Source organism: Morone saxatilis, unplaced genomic scaffold, assembly GCF_004916995.1.
Source record: "Morone saxatilis isolate NCDOM2014 unplaced genomic scaffold, NCSU_SB_2.0 Contig23, whole genome shotgun sequence".
NCBI lineage: Eukaryota > Metazoa > Chordata > Actinopteri > Moronidae > Morone > Morone saxatilis.
Window position 1 is genome coordinate 5049456 of NW_023339796.1, and position 25996 is coordinate 5075451.

Below are 25996 nucleotides of genomic sequence, written 5' to 3' on the forward strand. Positions count from 1 at the left end.
GTTTCAGTCTTCTTCCATACAGCATGATGTTCATTTAGTAACTGATGGTCCCATTTAGAGTCAAACAGACCATAAAGCAGGGTATGCTTTAGGGCAGGGCTACCTTGTGATTGACGAGTCATTCTCAGTGATTCAGTCAAGTGCAACAGTTTGATGAAATATGAATCAAGATTCTGTTATTTAATATGTCTCTCCTGAAATTTTTCCACAAACATATTTTACTGTCTATCTGTAATATGCAAATGTGTGTGACCAGGCAAGCTGCCACTGTTTCCTGGACGAGACAAAAATGTGCAGCCAGTGAGAGCAGCTCCAACTGCAGTACCTCGGACCTCCCTCAGGCCTCTCTCCTCAGGAATCATGCAGGAATCATCACTCCCTGCTGGTTGGAGGACTAATTGTATTTTCTTCCAGAAGGGAATTGTATGACTGACTGGTGGCAGAATGGTTGCTTGTAGTGACGGCAAACAGAGCACGTAGCCTACCTGTCCTCCTGAAAGCCTTTGGGCGGATTAAATCAATTTTAAATACACACTCATCTGTCTATGCTAAACATGTACATACATTAAGTTGTGCTCAGCAAGATTCATTCACCTCTCATAATGTTCTTATAATAATCTGTATCATAGGGTCAAATTTCTCCAGACGAATATTCAACATTTAGCCTTTAACACTTCAAAAGTGCACAAAAAAGATGACTAACTAACTAAACTAAAAGTGTTACTGGCATAAAAGGGTGGTATAGTGTGAATAGAGCAAAAATGGAAATTAGACTGGACTGATGTTAGATTCCCAGCCTGAGTTATTATCCCAGTCTGGCCCTGCTTGCTGCTCACAAATGAATTCTTGCCCCACAAAACTCAAGAATCTAAACTCAGCTCAGCTCAGTTTGATCCAGGCTGGACCCGTCAGAGAACGCTTGATCTCCGAGCCACGCCGCTGTAATCCTGTATGTATTTTCTCAACAGCTTTTCCAGACAGTGAGGTGGCAAGACCTGGCTCGTCTATTACCCTGAGTAACGGCTGAGTTTGCACCGCTCGCCTCGAGCTTCCTGCGCTCCGCCCTTGAACCGAGCCTCTGAGCAAGCAGAAAATCCCTGTAATTGCATTAGTGTTGTCCAACTGTGCGCTCCGTGCCACGCCCGCTCCCTCCAGACCGGCTTTTTAGCTTGATTTATTGCCTTGACATGTTAGGATTTATTTTCATCCTGTTGCAGAATTGCGGACAACATCAGATATCCTTGACGAATGTCTTGGCTTTGATTCAGCCTCCTCTTTTCTCTCTCTTATTGAAGTGTCAGGCTGTGCTATGAAGTTGGTGATGTGCTCGGTGTGAGCCAGGTCTGGTCATAGTATAGGCCCCTTCCTGAGCGCTCTTGACCAAGCCAGCTAATAAAAGGTTTCAGCGCCACTGTTATTATCCCCAGTGGAAGCCTGGCAGGGATCTGGGCGCCAGCACCGGGAGGCTGATTGCCTCCATGAACTGAAGAGGTTGACAGACACAAATAGAGCCTGGCGGTTAAGTGAGGGCATTAAATAAAGTGCAGTCAATTTTTTTGATGAAATGTAATCCCCCGTCTGCTTTTACGCTCGCCCGTGCCCTGGAACTTTCTGTTGTTGTGGTTGCGGTGATTGAAAATGCCACAGTGTACTCTGGGTAATGTTGCATCTGCTCACTGGGCCTGCTGTTGTTTTGTGAAGGGACCTGCAGGTTGTTTGTCGAGTCACACTGTTCTGTTTGAGGGTTGCTTTTGTCTGTCCACATTTGTATTTTGGTTTCTTATTGATCTCCCTGACGGCTGCAGATGCTTGCTGCTGTTTTTGTTTTTGTTGTTGAATCTGACACCAATACCACCTCCCCATACGTGACCCACACACACTCATTGAATGTCACACTCCTCCCGCTCCACGGTTTCACAGCAGCACCGCAGAGGCTCTGACAAAATAGACTCTGCAAACTTTATTGTTATCTTCCAGCATGAACACCTGCCACATAGCGGTGCTGCTTGGTGGCCTTCAAATCACCTGGCTGGTTTGTTTATTATGTGCAAGTTTTCATAATGCCGTTGCTCGAGCTCTCAGTGAACCTTCACAATCTAAGCGGATTAATGGAAAACAAAAAACAAATTTGAGTGTTTTTATGGTTAGAAATTGCTGCTGCTTTGAACAAAGAGGATTCTGTTGACTCAGATTTCCTCTCTCTCAATAAAAAAACTCCAGACCATACATTTTCAGAGTGAGACATGACCTCAAAATATGTCTTAAATGCAACGTATCCATAATCCGATCCAACATATCCTATTTGTTCTGCGGCTCAGCAAGATAAGTACATCTTTTCTTATGTTTGGCACTGACTGCCATGTAATCTGACAGACTTTTAGAGAAGGTTTCTGGCTGATGTACACGGGAGTCATCATTAATCATTACTCCAGTATAATGTGTAACTAACAATTATTGTCATGACCAATAAATCTGCTGGTCTTTTTCTCGATGAGTCAATTTTCTGAGCTGACCAACAGTCCAAAACCCAAAGATTATTTATTAATATATGACAAAAAATTAGAAATTCCTCATATTTCAGAAGCTGGAACCAGCAAATGTTTGATTTTTTGCTAGAAATGTGACAATTAATGAAGTATCAAAAAAAGACACTTCACCGGTTTTGAACATTGTATTCCACATGGGGATTAGTAGAATAATATGAATAAAATTCTCTGTGGCACTGGAGGGTGAAATAAAATCATCCGGGTTGTCTTGGCTTCGGCTCGGAGATTAACATTTTAACAGACAGCCTGTGTTACAGTCGTGGGCCGTGGAGTTTGAAGAACATGGGTCTTTACCTTACATGGAGCGTCTAATGAAAGGTTCCATCAAATAGACCAATAAATCTGCCAGGCCGATATATGGACCGACGATGCCTTATTGCAGATATATCGTATCATATGTCAGCTGATAAGTAGAAAGAAATGCTGAACCGTAAAAATTCACACTCAATATCGGACAAAATTGTTGATACGCTGATTTTATTTAAAACTCCCTAATATTGATATCAGTATTGGCCTCAGAAATCCAGTGTCAGTTGGGCTATACTATCAAATTGCATTATAAAAAATGTAGGATTCAGCAACTTTAGAGCTTCACTCACATATTAGACCTTAAGTGAGGATATCTCAACCTCAGCTGCTTTGATTCTTCTTGAAAGATATATCTCTTGTGAGTCCCCCAACTTTATGGAAAGCTGGAGATTCCTTTAGGGCTTCAACTAATTATAGTTCTCATTATTGAATGTTTTTAATATTTGGCCCAAGATGAAATGTTTTTTTTGTGTCCAACCAACAGTCCAAAACCCATAAATATTCAATTAACCATCGCACAAGAGAGAATAATCAATCAATTAAGTGTTTAGCTCTTGAAACACTTCCTCTCTTTCCTCTTCTGTTGGCTGAAAACACATCTCTCAACACTTAAACTAGATGAAGAAAATGCAAATAACCTTGCCAGTTAGAACAATGTATTTATAACCTCAAGGTATCGTCCCTCTGAAGGCTGAGCTCCAAACAGGACAAATTCCTTTTATTGGTGAGCCACTTAAAAATTCAGCGTGCAGTGCTGCTTTCTTTCTCTGGAAGCCTCAAGGAGAAGTTTCCTTGTCATACACATTTATTCAACAAATAACACCTTTAGGAAAATCTCTGCAGAGGCCAAACATGTGTTTAGTCAAGTGAAGAAGGAAATTGGTGGCACTGTTTGTTCCCTCGTCCTGCAGATGATGTACTGCCTCTGTCTGTCTAATCTTTTCAGATTCTCACATGTATTGCGTTGGTGATATATATACTCAAATTTCTCTGTGTGAGCAGTCATGCTGTGCATAATCACTGTCAATGGGAGGCTGTATTATGGAGTTATGGAGGGATACTATTTTCAGGGAAAATCAGTTTCTAAATGTCAGTAATCCTGCACTGGCATTTGGCAAATTGAAATGGATTTTCTCTGGTCGATGTTTTTCTCAACAGCCAGATTCTCCTCTGCCTTTGCCCAAAGAGACTGGGGGACTAATTGCTATTCCGCTGTAAAGTGTTCCATAGTAATTCAAAACCGGTTGTGCGGCTTCTGCATTTGCTGTTGCATTTAATTGTGTTTTTTCACTTCACTTTTCTCTTGCGAACCGAGTGTCTGCAGTCCCAAATTAAAGTTAGTGGCAAATGGTGAGCAGCACATTCATGACTATACAGTAGCTTTGTCCTTGGTCGGCATTGCGGTCTCCCCTGCCCGATGGCCATCTGCGACCATAAGAGCCAGCACTTAAAAAAACTCTGTTATTACAGTAGGATAAAGCAGAAGTAATTTTCTGTGATTGGCCAAATGCCGCTAGACATTCTGGCTCGAAGTTTGCTCTAAATATAACCCTCGACAATAGAAGTTATTGATAATATAGAAGAAGGAACATCCTTAGTCTCCATTTGCCCATAAGAGACAAGTGAGTGGAGCGGGTGGTTTGATAAATGGAGCCCAGTGTATCTTTATAGCCAGGCTGTCCTTGCCTTTATGCTATGTTTATTCATTTTTTTATTGTTTGATTTACAGTGTATTTGTTTTCACAAAGTTCAACAACCATACATGAAGCAGCTCAACAATAAAAGTGACTCAGAAAATTAGAAAACAGCGACAATTGCACTTTAAAATGGGAATAAAACAATAAAAAAGACAGCTAAGGTTCATAATGTCAAAGTAAGACACATGTAAATTAGCTTTTACATAATTAAAAACACTGTGTTTAAACTTTTAGAATCTCTGTTTCCAGTAGAAGGAACCTGACATTGTCTTTTTACAGTTCAGTTCAGTATTCTACATCTGTAGATAAAACTGGCTCATTTTAAGGTAACAAAAACACAATGATACCCATATTTAGGTGGTTATAATGAAAACATACCTTTTAACATACCAATAGATCCTCCTAAATGTTACACACTGGACCTTTAAGTTGATATGGTGAACATTTTAGCAAACGTTTGCTAATTTATACGTCCAGATGTTACAAAGCAACATTATCATGAATTTTTTAGTCGTGTATGAGTTCATCTGGTTACCGTAAGTCCTGTTTTCACCATCTTTAGATCTGTTTTGGTCTCCACCAACTCCTGAGTGAAATATAGCTCAGCAAAATACTCCACTATGTTCCCCAGCTCGTCACTCTGGAGTATTTTCATTGAAAACGGCTGCTTGCTGGTCCTGAAACAACGTGACATGAAAAGAGCTGTGTGACTGAACCAGATCAGTAAATCTGTGGGCTATAAAACCAAAACAATGAGCTCAAAGATGCTAAAATGCTCCTTCTTAATGTAAAAGGGGTATAAATATTTAGATTTTCAGATGATGTTATAATATCCCTACTACCCAAACGGGCCAAATGCTTGTTCCACTACACGTCCTACAGTAGCACTGATGACTGCTGCTGTGCTTTGTGGGTTATGTGTATCTTATCAACCTGAGACGGAGCATTATCAAATGAAACAAAGAGCCATATCCTCGGAGAAACAATTGTTTTAAGCAGCGCGAGGAAGAAGTAGACAGCGATGTCAATCTCTCCACACAGCGTGAAGAGTCTTTATGGCGGCAGGATAATTTACAGTGAAACATAAAATCTCGATACGCTTTGTTTTTGACAGGTAGACTCATTCTGCTCTCACAGATATGGAGGTTCTCAGCTACTCGGAGTGCAACAGAAAGCAGCTTTTTCTTTTTTTTTTTACTTTGACAAATTCTTCACTTTCTCAAGTGCGCAAGCATCAGCCTACGCAGCAGAGCACAGAGCTTCACCAAACAGTTTCTGTGAACATATGGTGTTGTTTTTTATTTATTTATTTTCCCCTCATCCCAAAAGTTTGCTGGATCCAGACGGAGGAAGTGAATATTGTAGAGTGTTTAATCCTTTATACTTGTGGGGATTATGTTCCATTTGATATCAGATATGCATTACTCAAATGGGTTTTGAGAGCTTTGCCGTCGCAGTCACGCCTACAAGTACACGTGTGCAGATACACACACACACACACACACACAGACACACACACACACGTTTACATCCACATGCACTGATTAAGACTGGGATTTGCAGTATTTTTTGTTTATAGCTCTGAGAAGATAAGTAGGTAAAAAGGGTGTTTCCTCCTTATTGTTGCCCCCTGCAGAGTCTCATCCACATACAAACAAACGGATTCTTTTTCGGGCCAGATTAAGATTCTCTGTGATGTTCTGTACCATAATGATGCAGTATCATGCCAACGGAGCAGATTAGTGTTCATTTGACCTGGATTGAAGGATTTTCTTCTCATATGTCACAGCTGATATGGGTGTTACGACGGAAGTAGCGTGTACCAAGGACAGCAGCATTATGGTATTTTGTTATTGTACTGGAGGAAGGAAACATGGTTGATATAAAAAGTGATAAAAGTTTCATCTGCACAGCGCTAAGCAATGATTTAATGTAAAAATACAGAGAGAGGAACTGTGTCCCACTTCTTTAAATGACTCCTCATATACCAACGCAAACGTAGTGCTCGTTCTGTGCTGTGTTCAGAGTTGGTTCAACTTGCACCAGCTGTGTTCAAACTCATTGTACTTATAAGGTAAAATGTTATTAACTTGTCACGGCGATAAGTTACAATATAAACCTAAATAGTTACACATCCCCTAAGGTGGTGTAAATCATAAAATGTGACATAATTATACTCACTGTTGGTAAAACTGCAGTTTTTCTGCCAAACAACGTAATTCTTTCATTATTTGCAGCCATTTTGCGACACAGTTATTGAGTAGAGACCAAATTTATTCATACGATATTTCAATATTGATTTAGCTTACTACGATGTGCTATGATGTCAGCGCACGGTAGCAATGACGATGGAACCTTATCTTATCCAAACTAGTTCAGTTATGCCCCCAAGTAATCAACTTTACACCCAAGAGAAAACTTACACATAGCAGGTGCAACCCAGTGCTGGCTGTCAAAACTCAGAACTGGTTTGATATTATAGACACTGGCTCTGAGCCGGCCGTCAAACTGGCTTAGTGGGAAAAGGGGTAACATACTCATGGCATTAGATGGGGTGAACAGTTTTCTTACAAATAGATTCCTAAACTAAATGAGAAATTCCTAAAAAGAAAAGCTGGACCCCCGAACATTATCATCATCATCCTTTGGCACAAAGCACCACAGATTAACTGTCTGGTTGGCTGGTGGATTTAACTGGAGTTAGAGATAAGTTGGTTAAAACCGCCTGCCACAGTATAATTCATTTTAAATGTTAAGATATTGACATACATTGTGATCCATATTAATTTCTAGAAAACTAGAAACAAAGAAAACAATGTCACCATAAGGTGGCTGTTCTGGAGTTTTTAGTTATATAAGATGATATTCATCGGCAAAAGAAGGTCATCATAAAATTGATTGGTCTATTGATTGATGCTATAATTATATATATATATATATACACTACCGTTCAAAANNTATATAATGTTTAGGCTTATCTGAGATTATGCAGCATGCACAGATGGTGTTTTGACAACTGTATCAAGTGATTTAAACTGAGACTAAGGAGTATCCATTATTGATCAGTGCATCAGACTGTACGCCACGTCTAACACTGGTAGACATTGCATTGCGTCTGTTAGAGATGGCATTCAGATTAGTCCTCGTCATTTAAGGAGAAGACTAGCCCGGCTGCAGCCTCACAGGTGAGTGCACGTCAGTGATCCTGCTAAGATTGTTAACTTAATTAGTATAATTATCTGGTTATCTTGAGAAATCAGACCTTTGTTTTCTCGAGATAACGAGATAAATTAACCCATTATCGGGAGAAAACGAGCTTTGTTAACTTGAGATAACAAAATAATTAACTCACATTGAATGGCTTAAAAAAAATAATTGCAAGCAAGCAGAGCCATTCTCGGCTCCCGTACTAAAATACTTAAAGATAGGAAAGGTTAACCTGCTGTGGTACAAACAGTAGGGCTGCATCTAACAATTATATTTTATAAAATGTCGAAAATGTTGAATAATCACACTTTCCCTAGAGTCTTCAAAGCCAAAGGTATGCAATCAGAGAATCCTTATAAAAAAGATTATACAATTAGAACAACCGTTGATTGATTTCCCGTCAAGTGACTAACCGATCAGTCAAGTAACTGTTTGAGCCCAATGATCATCACACAGTATAACACCTTAGATTCCCACAACCTGGGTCTGTTATGTGCAGCTCAGTAATCCACACCCACTGTCAGCCACTTTCAATTCAGTTTTATTTGTATTACACCAAATGATTACATATTTTCATACAGAGCAGGTCTAGACCATACTCCTTATAATGCTCCATGTAGTCATTGTTGTTGACTAAATATATAAAAAAATTCAAAAAGGTTTACTATTTTTTTGTATTTATGCTCATTTCATGTAAGAAATGTATTGTGTGCAAAGCTGGGTGAAGTTTTTATCTGTTGTTATTTAAATTAAAAAGCTCTTTAAAAGAGATTTTCAGTATTAATGTTTATACTATGAAATAATAACTGGTAAAATCTGTGGTTCCTCCTTATTGTTGAGTCCCATCCAAAACAAACAGATTTGTGGATTTTTTGGACCAGATTATGTTTCTCTTAATCTCACTTAGGTTAAAAAGCTCTTGCTCCTGTTTGCGTCTGCCAACATGCAAAAATATACAGATAAAAAAATAATAAAGATTTTTAATGGGGATGATGGATTATGTGAAATATGTTACTGGCTAACCAGACTTCTGACAATCACTCTGGGAAGTGAAATGTAAATCAGTGAGGCTGGATTGTTTGCATTTGTAGAATAAACACTTCTTAAGTCTTTGCACGAGAGTGCTTTGGTGTTGTTGGGAACACTTGAATATAAATAAACCTCCTGCTGCTGGGATCTGGCTGATTAACACAGTAAACACTCAGCAAAAAAAAAGAGAGTGGATGTTTTGGAAGGTTTTTTTTCCAGAGCAGAGCATTAGTCAGAGGATCCACAGATACCTTTTTTAAAAAAGATGTAAGGTCGCAGTCTGTGCTCCTATGGTCCCATCTGGGTGCCACATGATGGCTGTGCGAGGTGACTGCCCCCTCTGCTGGGCTCAGCAGGGACCAGCAGGCTCCAAATCTCCCAGATGACCGATGAACTTCGCTGCAACTTCAGCATCTCTGTATCCGTCTCACTCTGAATGAATGCAGTGTAGAGACGTGCTTACTGCTTTTTCTTTGAATTAGTTCTACTTCGGTTCATTTATGCAGTGAAAACATACCTCTACTGCATTTCAGAGGGAAATATTGTACTTTTTACTACATTTGTCTGACGTGTTACTAATTATTATATATATATATATTAGTTTTTTTGTTTAGAGTTAAGTGTTTTATTTCATAAAGCTCTAACATCTGCCTATGAAGAAATATTTAAACATTTTTAACATATATTAGCTTGTTTACTTTTTTAAGCCATTCTCATGCTTGTATTGCAGCGACAGTGCCTTATTCTTTCTTGTTTCGAGAACATATTAACATATTTTGCACAAGTTCATTTAAATTAAACACAGATTGACAAATGTGGTTTTTAAGACTCAATTATTGACAGAAATGTTCAAGTTTTTTTAGATTAAGTAGCAAATAAATGTAAAGTAAATTATATAAAGTGGATAATATCAGCTCCATCTCAAGCAACCACACAATGATAATCCTACAATATACGCTATAACTCTGTGAAAGGGTCCACTCCTACACAATTCAGGACTCATTTTGCTTATATTGCTTTTGTACTTCTACTTAATTCATTATTATGTTGAATGTGAGACTTCTACTTGTGACTGAAATGGAAAGGAAACAAAAATGTACCCTCATAATGAGTAAAACTGCAAAAGACTTGTGTAAATAGCTCATGAGTTAAATTAATCATATAGCCATGAATCTAATATATATGCAATAACGTCTACAAATTGTATTAATTGTCTTCCACAGTTCCTGTGGCAGTCAGAGCTCCTGTGGGTGAATTTTGGAGGGGAAGTTGTGCGTGAACGTGTTACCAGCAGCAAAGAGTCCTCTTCTTCCTCCTCCCGGGAAAAGAATAGTTATCTTGTATTTGGGTGACTTTTGAAGCAAGACCTTGCTGGAAAAAATTACACAAATTAAGTGATGTGTCTGGACCCCACTCTCAATCTCAAGAGTGGCTTTGTTTATGCTCATGTCTCTTTGCCCTGGAAAATCACACTAAGGCTTAAAAAGAGAGGAGGAAGAGTGAAAGTAAATATTTTCTCAAACGCCTTAATTGAAATTGGATTTTAACTGCTCGCTAGACCGTGGTGGGAAGGATCAGGTGCCAGGGAGGTAGCGTTTTTGCATTGCAAATGTAATTTTCTGGGGGTTTTTTTGCCCATTGCCCAGGAGGCACTCGAAAATAGCTACCAGATATGTTTTTTCATGAGCCATTTTCTTCAGGTTGAGCCTCTCATTATTCCAATACCCACTGCGATTAGCTTTTTGGATTGAACTACAGTGTGGTCCTGTTGTTTACTGAGCTGGAGAGTTAGTCTTCGTGCGGAATTGTATTCTCTTCATGGCCAAATAGAGCCTGATGGAGATGAAATTTTGATTGCACAATATATACAGCTAATGTGCTTTGAGTTTTTATTCATCACACAAGTGGATGAGGCCACTACTTCTTGATTATTCTTTCATTTACAAATTTAGTCCCCATTTGGTGGACATTTGCTGCTGTGATGGATACAGAAAGTAATGTTAGTAGGTACTGAGCAGAAAAACAAATGTCACATCTTCTCACTGAAAATGCTATTGCCAGTGGTGGAGGAAGTATTCAGATACTTTACTTGAAGGTCCGGTGTGTAATATTTAGTACCTCCTTCATGCTTAGAAGGGGAGGGTGAAGCAAGGGAGTTGCAATCTGCGACTTCACCGTTGGATGCCACTAAATCCTACATGCTGGAACTTAAAAAAAAGTTGTGATACCACACTGAAAACGACATCATGAGTAAAAGTTCACACACACAGAGACACATTTAGGTACACGCTAGTGAACATAGAGGAGCATTTAGCAGCTAAAGGGCTAGACATTTCCCTCAGGAGTTGGTAGAAACCAAAACAGAGCTGAAGGAGAGAATTGGACCTACATTCATCAAGTGACCAGAAACACAACTCCAAATGATTGATAATGTTGCTCCGTAACTGTTGGATGTAAGCAACTGTTTGTGTTCACAGCTTCCCTGAGTGACCAAAAGAAATCAGTTTTAAGTAGAGTATATAAGTAAATGTACTTATCACTATTATTCTACCACTGTGTGTTGCTCAGTTTCTGTTGTTTCAATGGGCCATTCAGTAACTTTCTGCTAATTTTCCATCTTATATGTAATCTGGTCACACAGACTGACTGCAGAAGAGACTGGTGGAAAATTATGGCTTTCTCGTGTCTTGGGTCCCAATGATCCCTCACAGTCTGTGAACTGAGATCCATACTCCCTCAGAGTAGGTTTTAGCACCTTTTAAAAATAGCCCCCTTTAAAGCTTTTGGTGGGCGGGTGTTAAATGAAACGTCCCCGGGCTACAACCGTAAGTGGCACTGCAGATAATGGCCATCATTGTCTGATTTGATGGTCGCAAACAAGGTCGTTGCAGCCGCATATGGAGTCATATTCCTCAAGCAAAATGTTTTAACATTGACCGAAAGCTCTAATGTTGAAACTTTATAGCCATTCTGCTGCCTCACTGCTGGTGTTAATGGTCCCCATTTCGGCTGCCGCTCCCCTACTCCCCTACTGTACTCCTTCCTCAACATCAAGCTTTTCAGCTTCTCTGTCAAACGGCTCAACAGGCCGACTACTGATTGCTCTGATAGATGAGCGAACGAGGAGAGGAGTCGTGAGCCTCACACTCAAGCGTGTGGAAGTTCAGCGCCCTGTTACACCCACGCCAAGCAGTCCAATCGCCTCCAGACTTTGACACATCATTTCCCCTGTGATTTGTGGCCAGATTGAGGTTGAAGGAGACAAGGAAATTTTCTGTTCTCATGAGAACAGATGGATGTTGCAGCACTGCAGACTGAGCCAAAGGTTGTTTCTTTTTTTCCTCCCTTCCTGAAGAACCCTCTTGCTTTATAAGGGATTGGTTTCATACTCCATAATGGAGTCATGATGACTAGCTATTACAGCACATTTTCAGAAAACGACCTGCTACTTTTTTCCCCTTTTGGATGACATAGACTGACTGTCCTTCCAGGAAAGTGATATCTGTTATTTTTTAAAATACTTGTAAGTACCGAGCAGCAATGGACAATTTCCCATTTGTCGTATTTGTGCTGTTTCATACAAGATCAAAGTTGGGACTCCCCTGTTTGTGATCAAAGATGGACTGTAATGCCACGAAATGATGCGTGATGTAACGTACATGCAATTGGTAAAATGTGATAGGCTTGTCAGGGTAGCAAATGGTGACCGTCTTTTTCACCCCCCCCCCCCCCCCAACATGTTGAATCTCATCCTCTGAGAAGTGAAGCCTCCGCACCTCCCCCTTTGGGACGTTGATGTTTGGAGATCAGAAGTGTGGTGGTGCAGGCACTTTGGCAATGGGCTTCACCATTTACCCACGCCACATCTAACTTGTCTCACCCAATCCAGATAACTTCAAAGAATGGTTCGAAACCCACCTTCCAAAAAAAATCCAGAGTTTTTCCCCACCGGTGTTGTTCCTGTTAGAATAGCAGCATGTTAATTTGAGTTCTTGAGGAAAAAAAAGTCTGCTGGGAATCTTATCAATCCACCTCAGGGCTCCGAAGAATTCGGTTGCACACCACAAGATTTTTTCATCTCTGTTGATCTTCTTCTCTTCTGGGCTGATCTCCCAGCCCCTCTGCCAATAAGCTTCTTCCTCTTGTGAGACTTTTCCCTCGTCCTCCTAATTCCTTACCCATTATTCATCCATCTCCAGCCTCTTCTGCCAAGCCCAACAATACCTCTTACCTCAGAACCGATTAATTTGCTGTTTTGCCAAATGTATGAACCCCATGAACCTGCCTGGTTGCTTCTTGCTAGATATCCTTGAAACAGAAAAAAGTAGAATTCCCAATATTTGCACCAATGGACATCCTCCTGACTTTTGGGCTTAATACAAAGACAGAGTGAGCAGCCATGCTAAGTTGCCTCTGTTGAGCTTTGGTGGTTTTGACAGCATGGTAACAAGATCCACAGGAAGACCAAAACACTAACATGCTGATGTTTAGCATGTATAATATTTACTATGTGCACCATCTTAGTTTAGTGTGATAGCTGGTTAACATTTGATAATTAGTGCTAAACACAAAATACAGCTAAGTCTGATTTGGTCATAACACAAAGTATTGAAGAAATTAAGACCTGATGAAAAGTCAGAAGATCACCAATGGCACCAGGGATGTCTGTATCCACTTTTGAGCCAATGCATTAAGAATATGTTGAGATATTTAACTGAATAAGTGAAAACATTGACTTCCTATATCGTCAGCAGCTGGTCAGAGGATCACCAAAGTCTGTAGAATTTCTAATGTTGGGACCTTTATTCAATGGCAAACCATCCCTTAGGTGTCAAGATATTTCACTCACATAATCACAAATGTCAACCTGCTAGTGGCTCTAGATGAAAAGTAAGGGAATCACCGAAGATGCAAGGATTCATCATCCAGGGAACATGAATGTCTGTACAAAATTTCATGACAATCCTTTCCAAAAAATGGTGGACCGACTGAAATTGCCTTCCCTAGGGTCATGCCACTAGCATGCTTAAAAAGCCATCATAACTTTGCAACCATGTGCCATCTCAGCTATTCTAAAGTTTGGTGAGTCAATCACATTTGAAAGAGTGTAAAGTAGAAAATCTGTATGTCAATAAGGAGAGATTAAGTGTTAATATCTGAAAATTGACTATCTGAGAAGAAAGAGGACTTCAGAAGGATATTTTCATACTCAGTGCATCTGAAGTGAAGTGAAGAGGTTGCCATGAGTCATCTGCGCTGAATCGTAAACATAGTGGACACTTTCTTTTCTCGATGTTATGAAGCCGCTCTGCTACTTCACAAATATCTTCGTGCTATGAGTGCTCTCGTCTCTCTGTCTCACTGGTCAGACAATATCAAAGTGACTCGAGTGAGATGCACTTCTATGAATCCTCATTTATCTGTGAGAGATTTTGTTGCACTGCCACACTTGACGCTGCCACAGTCAACATATAATTGTATCTTTATGTTGTGAAATACAATCACATTCTTATCCCCAAAACAAGTCTGTAGCACAAGATGTCTGTCAAACTGCTTTTGGTTGCCATGAAGAATTTTTCTCAAGAGATTTGACCAACTGACCACTAAAACTGATGAGTTAACTGTTGCTACAGTATGTGCCTGTTGGTTGGCTGTATTTCTACTCTTTTCACTGTGGGTTACAGATATGACTGATTTCCGTATTTGCTCTCATATGAAAAAATAAAGCTTACTCTTGAACGTATATGTATTTGTAACATGCACATGATCCCCTTCCTTAGAGTGTAAACTGGTTATGACTGACATACAGATATAAAGAAATAATCTGCACCAGCAATCATACAGTCAATTATACGGCAACCTTCATGATCTAAGACATCATGGACAAATAATCAATGTACACAAATATCAACTGACAGACATATTATCTCTAGAGGCGAAAACTACAGTTTGAAATCTCTTAAAAAAGAACCTCCCAATTATCCAATTTAACTTCATGAAGTACACTGTGCCTGACAAACAAGGTGATGAGAAAAATCACAGACAATATGTTCAGATAAATACATAAACACACTGTTCCCTCTTGTGTGGGTAGCTGTTATTTATATTTCTATATTTACATTGTGAATAATCTCTGTAGCTTTGCAGTGTATATATAATAGGTTAGACTCATTTGTACAGTGAAGTCCCCCTCAAAGTCAAAAGTATGTTTTTCTTCTTCCTATAAGTTGGATGTTTGAGCTTCACTGTGCAGAATGATGTCTGTGCAGAGTTTGATCCTATAAAGATGTTTTCACATTCATCTGCTGAAAGTGGAAAGTTTCTTGTGTCCAGCAGGAAAACCTAAGAAGTTAACAACATTTGCATATTTATAGATTCTGTGTTTTTTAATGAGGTAGAAGCCGCAGATGCCTTTTTAAGGATTTTAATGTGTAAAACATAGTGGACACACATTATTGTTCCAAGCACACTATTTGTATATGTCTTAATACATGTCTGGAGGGGATCTTTAAACATTTAATTATTTTTTGTCTTTTCACTGAAATACTGAAATTAGAGCTGTAGCTTTTCGCATGAATGTTAAGACTGGTAGACTTCCCTCTAGTTTGGATTAATCGTCGTGCTAACAGTGAAGTGAATGCTATAACATTCGACTGATATAAAGTGATATTATGTTCTGTTGATGGTACACCAAATACCGCCATGTATAGACTAGGATCTATTGTTTTGTTGCAGATATAAGGGAACACTTGAAATAAAGAGATCCCCCAATTTAATGAGTTACATGACCAGAACATATGACCCATTGTCGCTGGTGACTGGGGGAATCTAGGACAACTGGAGTCAGAGGTCGAGAACATTTCTGAGAGTTTAGCTTCAGTAAAGTAAAGAGGATGCATAACTTTGAACTGTAGCAAGCAATGACGACTAATAATGAGATCTCAAATGGCGTCAGGGATTGCCACCTTAAGATCTTGTTCTCAGGCGTCCTTTGGCTCGGTCAGTGTTGGAGGATGGATGTGTTGAATTATATGATATAGTCTTGAAATACTGCCTTTAAGGTTGGCGTCAAGCCTTAAGCAGTCTGCTTAAGAGGTTGTACAGTTTTACCAACAAATAAACTATATGAATAATCATTTTGTTGTTGGATGAAGTTGTTTCACCAAATATTTCCACTTCCCTGCCTCCTTCTGGCTCAGCGGTGCTAAACATTGAAGATGTAATTTGATCTTGAAGTTTTATGCCACACACATTACTTTGAAGCAGTCCCCAAAGCACAGTGTTACGCAGTGTAATGATGTGTGTATGATACATTTAGAAAACAAATCTATCTCATAACCTTAACATGTAAAAAGTGTGTATTATATTTTATTATATATATATTATATACAACATATTGAGCAAACATATTGCTCAATCATCTTCCTTTTTCTTGCCTGGTTATTAAATTGTATATTTGTTGCTGTACTATAATATATTTGTTATTTTTACACAGTATATTTATTGTTATACTTGATATTTTCCTCTTTATGGTATATTTGTTGCTGTTATACAATATACAGTATCTGTCAGCTCCGACTGCTGGCAGATTTATGATGCAACTGGAAAGCCTCTAGTTTTTTGTTTACTCTTCAATTCAAGCTATTAAAATGACAACAAATAAATGAAAATTGCAATTTGATTGATCATAAAGTTTTGGTCTATGATTGCTGCATTTCTCAGACTTGTCATAAGTGCGCTTCCCCTCCTTCCACAGAGGAAGTCGCTGATCGCCACCAGTCTGATCGTGGTGGTGTCGCTCTTCGTCGTGGTGGTGAACTACTCGGAGAAGCCCTACTTCCTCCTGCAGCCAATGTTCGGTCAGACGTTCAGCAGCCACTGGATGTTCTCCAAGCAGCCGTACAAGGCCTTTAAGCCTCACCTGGGCTATGTTAGCATCCCAAAACAGGAGGTGAGGGACACAAATAGACAAAACACACAGACACATGAGCAAGCAGGATTGTCAGCTGGATATATATGTTTGACTAGACTCGATATGAGCTGCTATTGAGTGTCATTTCTCTGGGTTCTCTGTATGTTCAAATTAGTTAACTTAAAGATGCTTAAAGGGCCACTTTTCCATCTCACTACAGAGCAATTTGATGTCTTTCAGCTCATTGTTTTGGTTTTAAAACCTATAACTTTACTGTTTTGACTCACTCTCACTGCTTTCATCAGCAATTTTTCCATGTCGACTGTACACTGCATGCTCGCCACCAAACGTCAGACAAAGTTAGCAGCTAGCTGCTGAACAAAGTGGAGCAGAGTTATAGGAGAAAAAATCCAGCTAAAAGCAAACTGGACACTGGGCTTATGGAAAAACAACTCCAAATGAATGCTCATCATGCTGTTAATGTAGATGTGTTAATAGCGACTCTTTGCTAACAAGCTCACTATATCAACTTAATGAGGTGTTAAAATGGTGATGTATTTACAGCTTGTTACTCTGCACCCAAGTGGGCAAAAAATAAATGAATGTAAGTTGAAGTTCATATTGCAAAAAATACATCATCCCAATTTACTTTAGTTTGTTATTATGGCAAATTATTACCTGTTTGGCTCAGGACATTTCATTTAGCTACACTGATTGATTGATTTACATGTAAAACACAATATTGCAGGTAAAAGTTATAAATTCTATATATTTAAAAAGCCAATAAAATCTAAAAGATGACAAATAAATTATGAAAAGGGGTAAAGTGATGTTTTAGCGATCGAGGCAAACAGTGAAAACTTCTATTTTTGACTAAAAGCTGACTACATCATGAAGTGTAATCCTGGAAGCTTTGGCTTTAATATATTTTGAACATCATTTCGTACCAAAACATTTTGTTTTGCATCTCTGCTGAAATGTTTTTCAATCTTAAGATGAAAGCATTAATAATGAACATTTATACATTTGTCATATTACAGTGTGAGTGTAATAACTTGCGTCATACACGGGCAACCTTTTCTGTTATGGCGCCTTCATATTCTCTAACCTCTATTAACATTAACCTGCTATCACACAGCTTCACCTCGATAATGAAGGTGTATTTAAATGCACTCATGCAAAAAGCACAGCACCTCCTTGAGGATTTTCTTAATTTATTATATCAGGTTTTCTGTGATGGATCTGAAAACGCCTGTTTGATGTCTCCTGCGAGCATTATTTCTTTGTAATTCCAAGCACTCATGTCCGTGATCCTATTCTTCTGCCTTCAAACAGCTCTGTGCTGTATATTCCCCGCACAATTTATGGAAATTGAAATATCAAAGCCTTTTAATTCCCACCAGACCAAAATGTAAAACCCAAGCTGTGTGTTTGTTGTTTAGGGAGGCAGCCGACGAAAACTGAAATTGGGCATATACTGGCAGATATTGGGTAGTCACGCAGGAAAATCATATAATTTGCTTGCATGAGATGCATGCAATATCTCCAGCTGACAGGTCATTGGGTTGTGCTCTCAGTTTGGGTTGCAATACATCTAGATTTGGTGTAGCGATGGATGCGTTGGTCCTTCATGAGAAGTGGATGCCTTATATTCAGTCCGCTGATATTGGCGGATTAATGCATAGCGTCTTCTTCTGCCTCCAGAGAGTTTCATCCACACAACAGGGGCCCAGAGGCAATCACGTTTTACACCAATCTCTACGTCTGCACCTCCCTCTGCCTCTAGACAAGCCTGCTTAAATCACTGCCCTCTCCCCAATGGAGATTTATGCAAATCATTGGAAAGACTGGCAGCTTCTGAAGAATTAGGCCTCTTTTCGGCTCAAATTCCCCCACCAGTGAGCTTTTTATAGCGGATCAGCAGGGGCAATGATTGGCCTGAACGTGAGTGTCAAAAGTGTTCTGTGCACTCCCGAAATTTTTCTGACAAAGGACGGACAGAATTGTGGAGGTCTGGTCAAGGTGATACTCTTGTGCTGGGTATCGTAAGCGATTACGTCCGGAGTGAAAGCCTGTTGTGTGAGCTGTCAGCCTCTGTTAAGCACACGGCAACACCTTAAGAAGCAATAATATTTCTCCTGGATGGTAAGGCAATCTTACATGATCCACAGTGAGGTGTCATTTGTGGTGTTATAAACCTCTTGCAAGCATGTATAATGCATAACCCAGTAGCATGGGAATGGTCTGCCTTATTTTCCTCATTTGATTGAGTCTGCCTGCAGGTGTGATAAATTGTTCCCGCTCTGCTTTTCAGTAGAAATAGAAAACATTTGTCTTGTGGCACTTTACATTCATGCCCCTGGTCTATCACAGATGGAGACAGAAACTCAATATTTTCATTTAGACCTGAACATTTTAAATCCAGGCCTTTTTAAAGTACACAATACCCAACAAGAGGGGGAAAGTGTATCTATTTTTGGATTGCTTTGTGAATCATTTTACTGACAGATCATTAGGCCTGGATTGCACCATCTGTTTGTAAAGTTCCTTCTAAGTTCCCAGTAATTACCAGCTAGTTTCACATTATGCTTGTAAAGCCTTTAGTGTAAATGAGTTACTAGGGAGCATCTGTAGCGCCTTCCGATCAAAAGAAATAAACTGGGAACAGAGAGTCACTGTACCGTCACAAGCTCACAAACTTCAACATAACTTCCCACAATAACTTTTAAAGGAAGGACCCAAAATATTTAACTTAGTATGGCTTATATTTTATTTATACATGCATACATAGAGAAAAATGTGTTTCAGTCTGTCTGAAATCACTCCTATTTGCTATATACTGTACTATATTGACTGTTAAATGTATTCACTATAGTGTCCTCAAATATTCCACAATTAAGTGGTCTATGTGTCTATGGCATGGACATTTTTTCACTACTACCCACAATGCAAAGCTTTGCAGTTTATTGATGAGTAAACGACACTTGTGCGATGCAAAATGATGATGATGCTGCAAGACAAATGTAAATGTCCAAAATGCCAATTTACTGCTCAATATTCATAGGAGCATTGAGGGAGTGATAAGGTAGTGGTTTCGGACATCAGAAGTTGTTGTAGTGTTCATGCAGATAAAAATAAGTGGGAAATATCTGATTGAGCTAACCTTACCAGAGTTATTTAGTAACTTAACTGGCATTTCATTTTCTAATTTTCACAATACTGGGTTTCTTCTCAGTTTACATTATTATTATTAACAGAAGTTGATAAAGTGACACTTGATCAACTGCTGTTAATAATAATGATGAGTCACATATAGTGTGTATATATATATATAATGGCTAAAATCTAAGCGTAGCTGCAGCTTATTTAATTAAAGTAGATTTTTACTGTTATTTACTGAGATGCCGTTTCAGACATACAACCTTTTTTTCTTATTTAGTATAATGTGCTTGCCCCAAGAGGAGCATTTAGAATTAATCACTTTTCCAATGTAGACAGCAAAAGCTAATCAATGAATTTTTAAGTGCCATGGAGGCTTCTTACACTGGGACTTGGCACGATAATGTAATAATTATTGCTTATTAATTAATCGTGTTTAGACCATTTTAATGAATGTCAAGGTTAAGTTCACACCCTAGTGCTATAATTCAATGATGACCGTGTTACCAGCATTAAGCCTGCTTTTTTTAAATAACCCACTTTATTTTTAACACACTCATGCATTAAAATCTGAGGCTTTGAGTAGATTTTGTACTTATCAGAGGGTGCCAAAATTATTGAGATTATAAAAGCGCACTCTGTTTGCGATTACTGCATGCAACACTGAAACAGCAACGTCGTGAACATTAAACTGAAACATCAATCACAGCAGCGAGGATGAAGAGGCCATAACATTTTATTGATATACAGGACGTAATGTTCAAAGATTTGTTAGGAACTAGATTCCAGTCTTATATACTAAATAGAAGTGTTCCAGTAGAGGTTACAGTTGTTAGATGAAGTTTTACACACCTCCTTAATGCATGTAAATGTGATTAGTGTTCACAGGAAGCTAATAATGTTCTGTAAATTATTCAAATGCCTGTTTTTAATTTTAAATTAACCTTAATTAATGCAGGAAATTTCTCACTTTCTCAAGCACAATCTCAGTAGCAGCTTTACTGCGGCAGTTGTGTGACAAACACCTTGCTCAGGGGCTCAAGCCGTTTTGAGCCACAGAGGTATGTGTCTCACATGCAGTTAGCCAACCAGTTCCCCACAGAGCTCAGCCAATCTGTGTGTGCTGAAAGGCGTGATGGAGTTATGAGCTGGGCTGAAGGGAGCGGGTGATGATGGACGAGCTGTTGACAGCTCAAGGCTGCGGTGATGTGTGTCTCAACCAGCCAGTAAATGGAGAGCTACCAGCCCAGGTCCAGAGATCATTTCTTAACCCATGACTGAGTCCATACATGGGAGAAAAATCAATAGCAGGTAGCTGTTGGAGTAATTCACGCAAGAATTATGTCTTGTTAGAAAGAAAGCACTGTTTTTGTTTCCTTTCCAAGCTGTTGATCTTCTGTATGCACAACAATGAATCATAGGAGCGATGATAAGCCAAGTATTCATAATAGAATTTACAGGATCGTCTTGTGGGATTCTGCACAATAAAACTCTCTTGTTTGTTGATTAAACGCCAAGCATGCAAGAGAGAGTTTCATGTTTGCCGCCTAAACAGTCGTCCAGAACGCAGCACAAATGCAATTTGTATGCAAACCAGTGACATTACAGTTATTCTCCATTAAGCAAATTATCAAACAGGGCTTAGTCATGATACAGTGGTTTTTCTTTTCTAACTTTCTCATGCATTCATTCACTTAAGTAAGTTTAATCTCATCAAAACAAACCAAGCATATTAGCTTCAATTAGGTAAATCTCCCATTTCGGATTCAGAGAGGGCTTTCTTCCTCCCTTGGCAAAGCGTAGCTAAGAGCTATTATTGAAGATTCATTACAAATCCCTGTACTCCAGTAAAGTATAATAAGATGTATAAAAAATATACAGTAAGATAAATGACGCAACTCCCTTGCTTCTCTCTTCTGCATTGTCGCAGTAAGACTGGTGTAACCTCTGAGGTCCCACATTCAATTAACTTAATCAATGTTAGTTCTGGGCACAGTGACATTAATCTGAAGAAATAAAAGAAAATTATATAGGGCTGTAAAACCCTGATGAATAGTTTTTTTAAATAATTACCAAATGCATTTTATTTTATGTTTTGATCGCACAAGCCCTGAGCCAAAACATCACTTTAATATTATTATTGCACACATATAAAGTATATCACAAACTATAACATCATAAGATGAAAATTAAACAACACGAGATACAGTATATTTTAGAGGAAATCCACTCTCTGGGGTTAGCATTCAGTATTAATGAACTGAATTAAATTAAATTAAAAGACAAGAACCAGACATGCAGCACTTTAGAACTGTCCAGGTTCATTTCACCAGTCGAGGTCTAAATAGGGATTCTATTTCTTAAGTATTGCTACAAATATTCTTCCATCCATTTTAGAAGAATGTGTATTGCTTTTTTCAAATGCTTGAAAAATAAAAGATACACAATCCAAAGGGTTGTTGATCCATAACGGTGATTACCACTACAAATTCAAACTTTGTCCTTATTTCTGTTTTTCCGAAGGTAATTCCAAGACAAACCTTTCCTTACTAACGTCCTTGAATTTTTAGCCTCTCAATGACAGAGGACGTTGTTAGCTGTAGACACATTATTTTGCCTTGTTCTCAAGCTACAAAAGAAAATGATAAAGCAGTATTTTGCACTGTGAGATATTTCATATACTAGTTATCTAGTTTCCTTGTGCCTCTAATGTGTGAGCTGTCCCACAGCCCTGCTGATGTTGCCTTGGTTGTTAATAGAAGTTGCTAAAAGCTATTGATTGTTTATTGTCTCTTTAACCACAGCTGTAGACTAGAGATTCATATTCAGCTCACAAGAATAAGAACTTGAGACTTAACTTGGACTTGACTGCTGTGGGATGTGACTTACCTGAGACCTAAAAGTCCAGTGTTTAGGATTTAGTAACTCCCTGCAACTCCCTTGCTTCACCCTCTGCTTTCATGTATGAAGGAGAAACTACGTTGGCTACGAAACACACGGAAAACAGAAATCCTCTAGAAATATGTAGAGCCAGTGTTGGTTTGTCCATTCTGGGCTACTGTAGAAACATGGTGATTCAACGGCATCTGTAGATATAAAAGGCTCATTCTAAGGTGACAAAAACATAATGATTCTTATTTTCAGGTGATTATACACTAGAGAACATAATTATATATATTATATGACTTGTGGCTAGAAATGAATTTTCCTCAACTGACTTTGACTCGAGACTTGACTTGGACTTAATTATATACACGATCAGCCATAACATTATGACCACCTGGGCACCTTGACAGGTCTGCAGCTATACAGCCCCATACCAACAGACTGTGATGATCTGTGTGTTCTGACTCCTTTCTATCAGAACCAGCATTAACTGTTCAGCGTTTTGAGCCTACAGAAGTCGTCTGTTGGATCGGTAAAAACTGGGCACCTTTGCTCCCAACATGCATTATGAGCCTTGGCGCACTCATGACGCCCTGTTCTCCCGGGATTCTTTCCTACCTTGGTACGCGACCTTGTTGATAGGTTACTGACCACTGCAGAGCCGTGAACACCCCACAAGAGCTGCAGGTTTGGAGATGCTCTGACCCAGTCGTCTAGCCATCACAATTTGGCCCTTGTCAAAGTCGCTCAAATCCTCACGCTGCCCATTTTTCCTGCTTCTAACACGTCAACTCTGAGAATAAAGTGTTCACTTGCTGCCTAATATATCCCACCCACTGACAGGAGCCGAGATAATCAGTGTTATTCACTTCACCAGTCAGTGCTCATACTGTTATGGCTGATCGGTGTATATAGTAATGATTAATTGTTATAACCGACTTGCTTTCTCTCCTTCAGCCTCTAAAGCTGCACTGTGAGCTCTGCAGCATCGTGTCCAGCTCTGGACAGATGTTGGGCCAGGCTGCCGGCCTGCAGATTGACCGCTCTCCCTGCATCTGGCGGATGAACAACGCACCCACGCGGGGCTTCGAACGCGATGTGGGCCAGCGGACCACCTTGAGAGTTGTCTCTCACACCAGCGTCCCACTGCTGCTGCAGAAGCCCCAGTACTTCTTCGGCCAGGGCAACGACACCGTCTACGTTGTGTGGGGGCCGCTACGAAACATGAGGAAGGATGGGAAGGGTATCGTGTACAACATGCTGCGACAGGCGGCGGAGAACTACCCTCATGCACAAATCTACGTCACCACAGAGGACAGGATGAACTACTGCGACATGGTCTTCAAGAAGGAGACAGGAAAGGACAGGTGAGTCAGACCACAGTCTTCTTTATTTGTTTGTGCCTGTTTTTGGCGCAGCATCAGTACATTCCACAGCAGACCTCCTATTTTTCTCTCTGACAAATTCACCACTCAGTGCTTTGACATTCACTGTTCTCTTCGCTGCTATAATATCGACCTTATCGATGCTGATGGTCTGCTCAATGCTCTGTGCTTTCCTCGTCTCAAATCCTCCCTTTCATGAGGCGTTATCAAAGTGAGTTACTTAACGTGCCCTCTGAAGAGGCTCTACACGGCACTGGAGGCCATTCTCTAAAGAGAAGCTTTTATATAGAGCCTCAGAAGCATGCGCTGCCTGGGTTATAGGCATCGGCCAAATGCCGGTCTGGGGAAAATCCGGTTAATGAGGTAGCATGATGCTGGCAGTCTTTCTAAACACCCTAGTTGCAGCCGGTCTCACAACTTCTTTGACAGCATTTTGGCTCATTTCGATTTTTGCAAAAACCTTGAAATTATTCAAGCTACAGATCAGTAAAGGATAAGCTGGAAAGTTGCTGTAGCAAATTTAAAATGGCTCTGAATTATTTTGAAGACAGACCTACCTAGCAACTCCTTTCTCTATTAATTCCCCAAAGAGAATTGCAGGTTAATAACTATAAGAACCAGGCTTCAGGCTTCGCTATTGTTTAGGATGAACCTCATTTCTCAGACTAGCCTCTGCTCATTTCCAGAGAGCTGTATGGTCCTGCCTCTCCCACATGTCATCAAGACCTCTCTTAACTTCTTAAGAGGATTAACATGTTCTGTAATAAGCGTAGCATCCATTCCATTTCAGCTCCATTGTCTCGCTCTTATTCAAAATGGCAGGGTTAACAACGAATTTCATGTAGAGCGTCCATGTTCAGCCTGGCTCAGCTGTTCCGAAGGCCCACAAAGCACAGATAGAGACGTGGGATTAGGGAGGTATGCTCGGGGACAAGAATCTCATTACGGGACATAATGCTCCTGGGTGTGATGCAGAGCTTCAATCAGTGCTGATTGGTAACAGAGACCAAACTCGAGGTGTGAACAAAGAACCGTATCTAATGCATATGTGATGAGCGCTGAGAGGTTTGCCTATATGTCTGTTTCTCTGCCTGTCTGTCATTGTTTGTGTTTGTCTGAAAACCTGACTGCACATATTCCAGTATTAAGAGATAATTAGTGTCCATGGCAACAGCTTTTAAATCAGCCTGAAAGACACTGTATATTTAAATGTAATCAGAGGGAGAGAAGGGAATAACGATATTACGTTGCGCTTATGCAGTGTGGTATCACTTCAGAAATATACTACAACTCTTAATGTGGCACACTTAGCAAAGCAAACTAGACTGAAATCCGCAGCAATGTAACAAACTTATAAACGTATCAATTTATTTCCTCTGCTTTCTATTCATGTCTGTACAAGTCCACAACGACGTAGCACACTCTAAAAATGTTAATAGAGAGGCTTGTCTGCCTTTACCCTGTCATTTTTGTGTGTGTTCACTGGTTTACTGTCAGCGCTTGCTGCATAGTGTGGGGGATAATCATCAGCTTGGTGGAGATGGAACAATGATCGAACGCAACTCTAATTATCCAGATTGCCGTGAGCAGCCCAGAAGATGTGCCGCCTCAGCTTTGACTTGCTGATCAGGTGCAGCGCTGTGCTGACTGACTGACTCACCAGTCGACTGAGTAACCGTCTCTCCGCCAGTAATTTTAAAACCAGATGTAAACGGTCTGCTACAAAGCTCATTTCCAGATGGAAGTGGGGAAGTTACACTTGAAAACACTTTGGAGAGGTAAACAGGGCTGAAGTGAAGAGCCCTTCATTCCAGCCTGGGTCAACTCCATTACCAGGACCAGCTGATTTTAAAGGTCCAGTGTGTA

The 25996-nt window shown here is 39.7% G+C and overlaps 1 protein-coding gene across 1 annotated transcript in view; it reads left to right on the forward strand.

Moving 5' to 3' along the window:
- st6galnac3 (ST6 (alpha-N-acetyl-neuraminyl-2,3-beta-galactosyl-1,3)-N-acetylgalactosaminide alpha-2,6-sialyltransferase 3) overlaps positions 1 to 25996 on the forward strand; it is a 75319-nt gene that overhangs the window by 11400 nt on the left and 37923 nt on the right. The window contains exons 2-3 of the mRNA XM_035670986.1: positions 16545 to 16739; positions 23703 to 24112. Of these exons, the coding sequence (XP_035526879.1) occupies positions 16545 to 16739; positions 23703 to 24112 (605 nt within the window). The remainder of the gene's footprint in view (positions 1 to 16544; positions 16740 to 23702; positions 24113 to 25996) is intronic.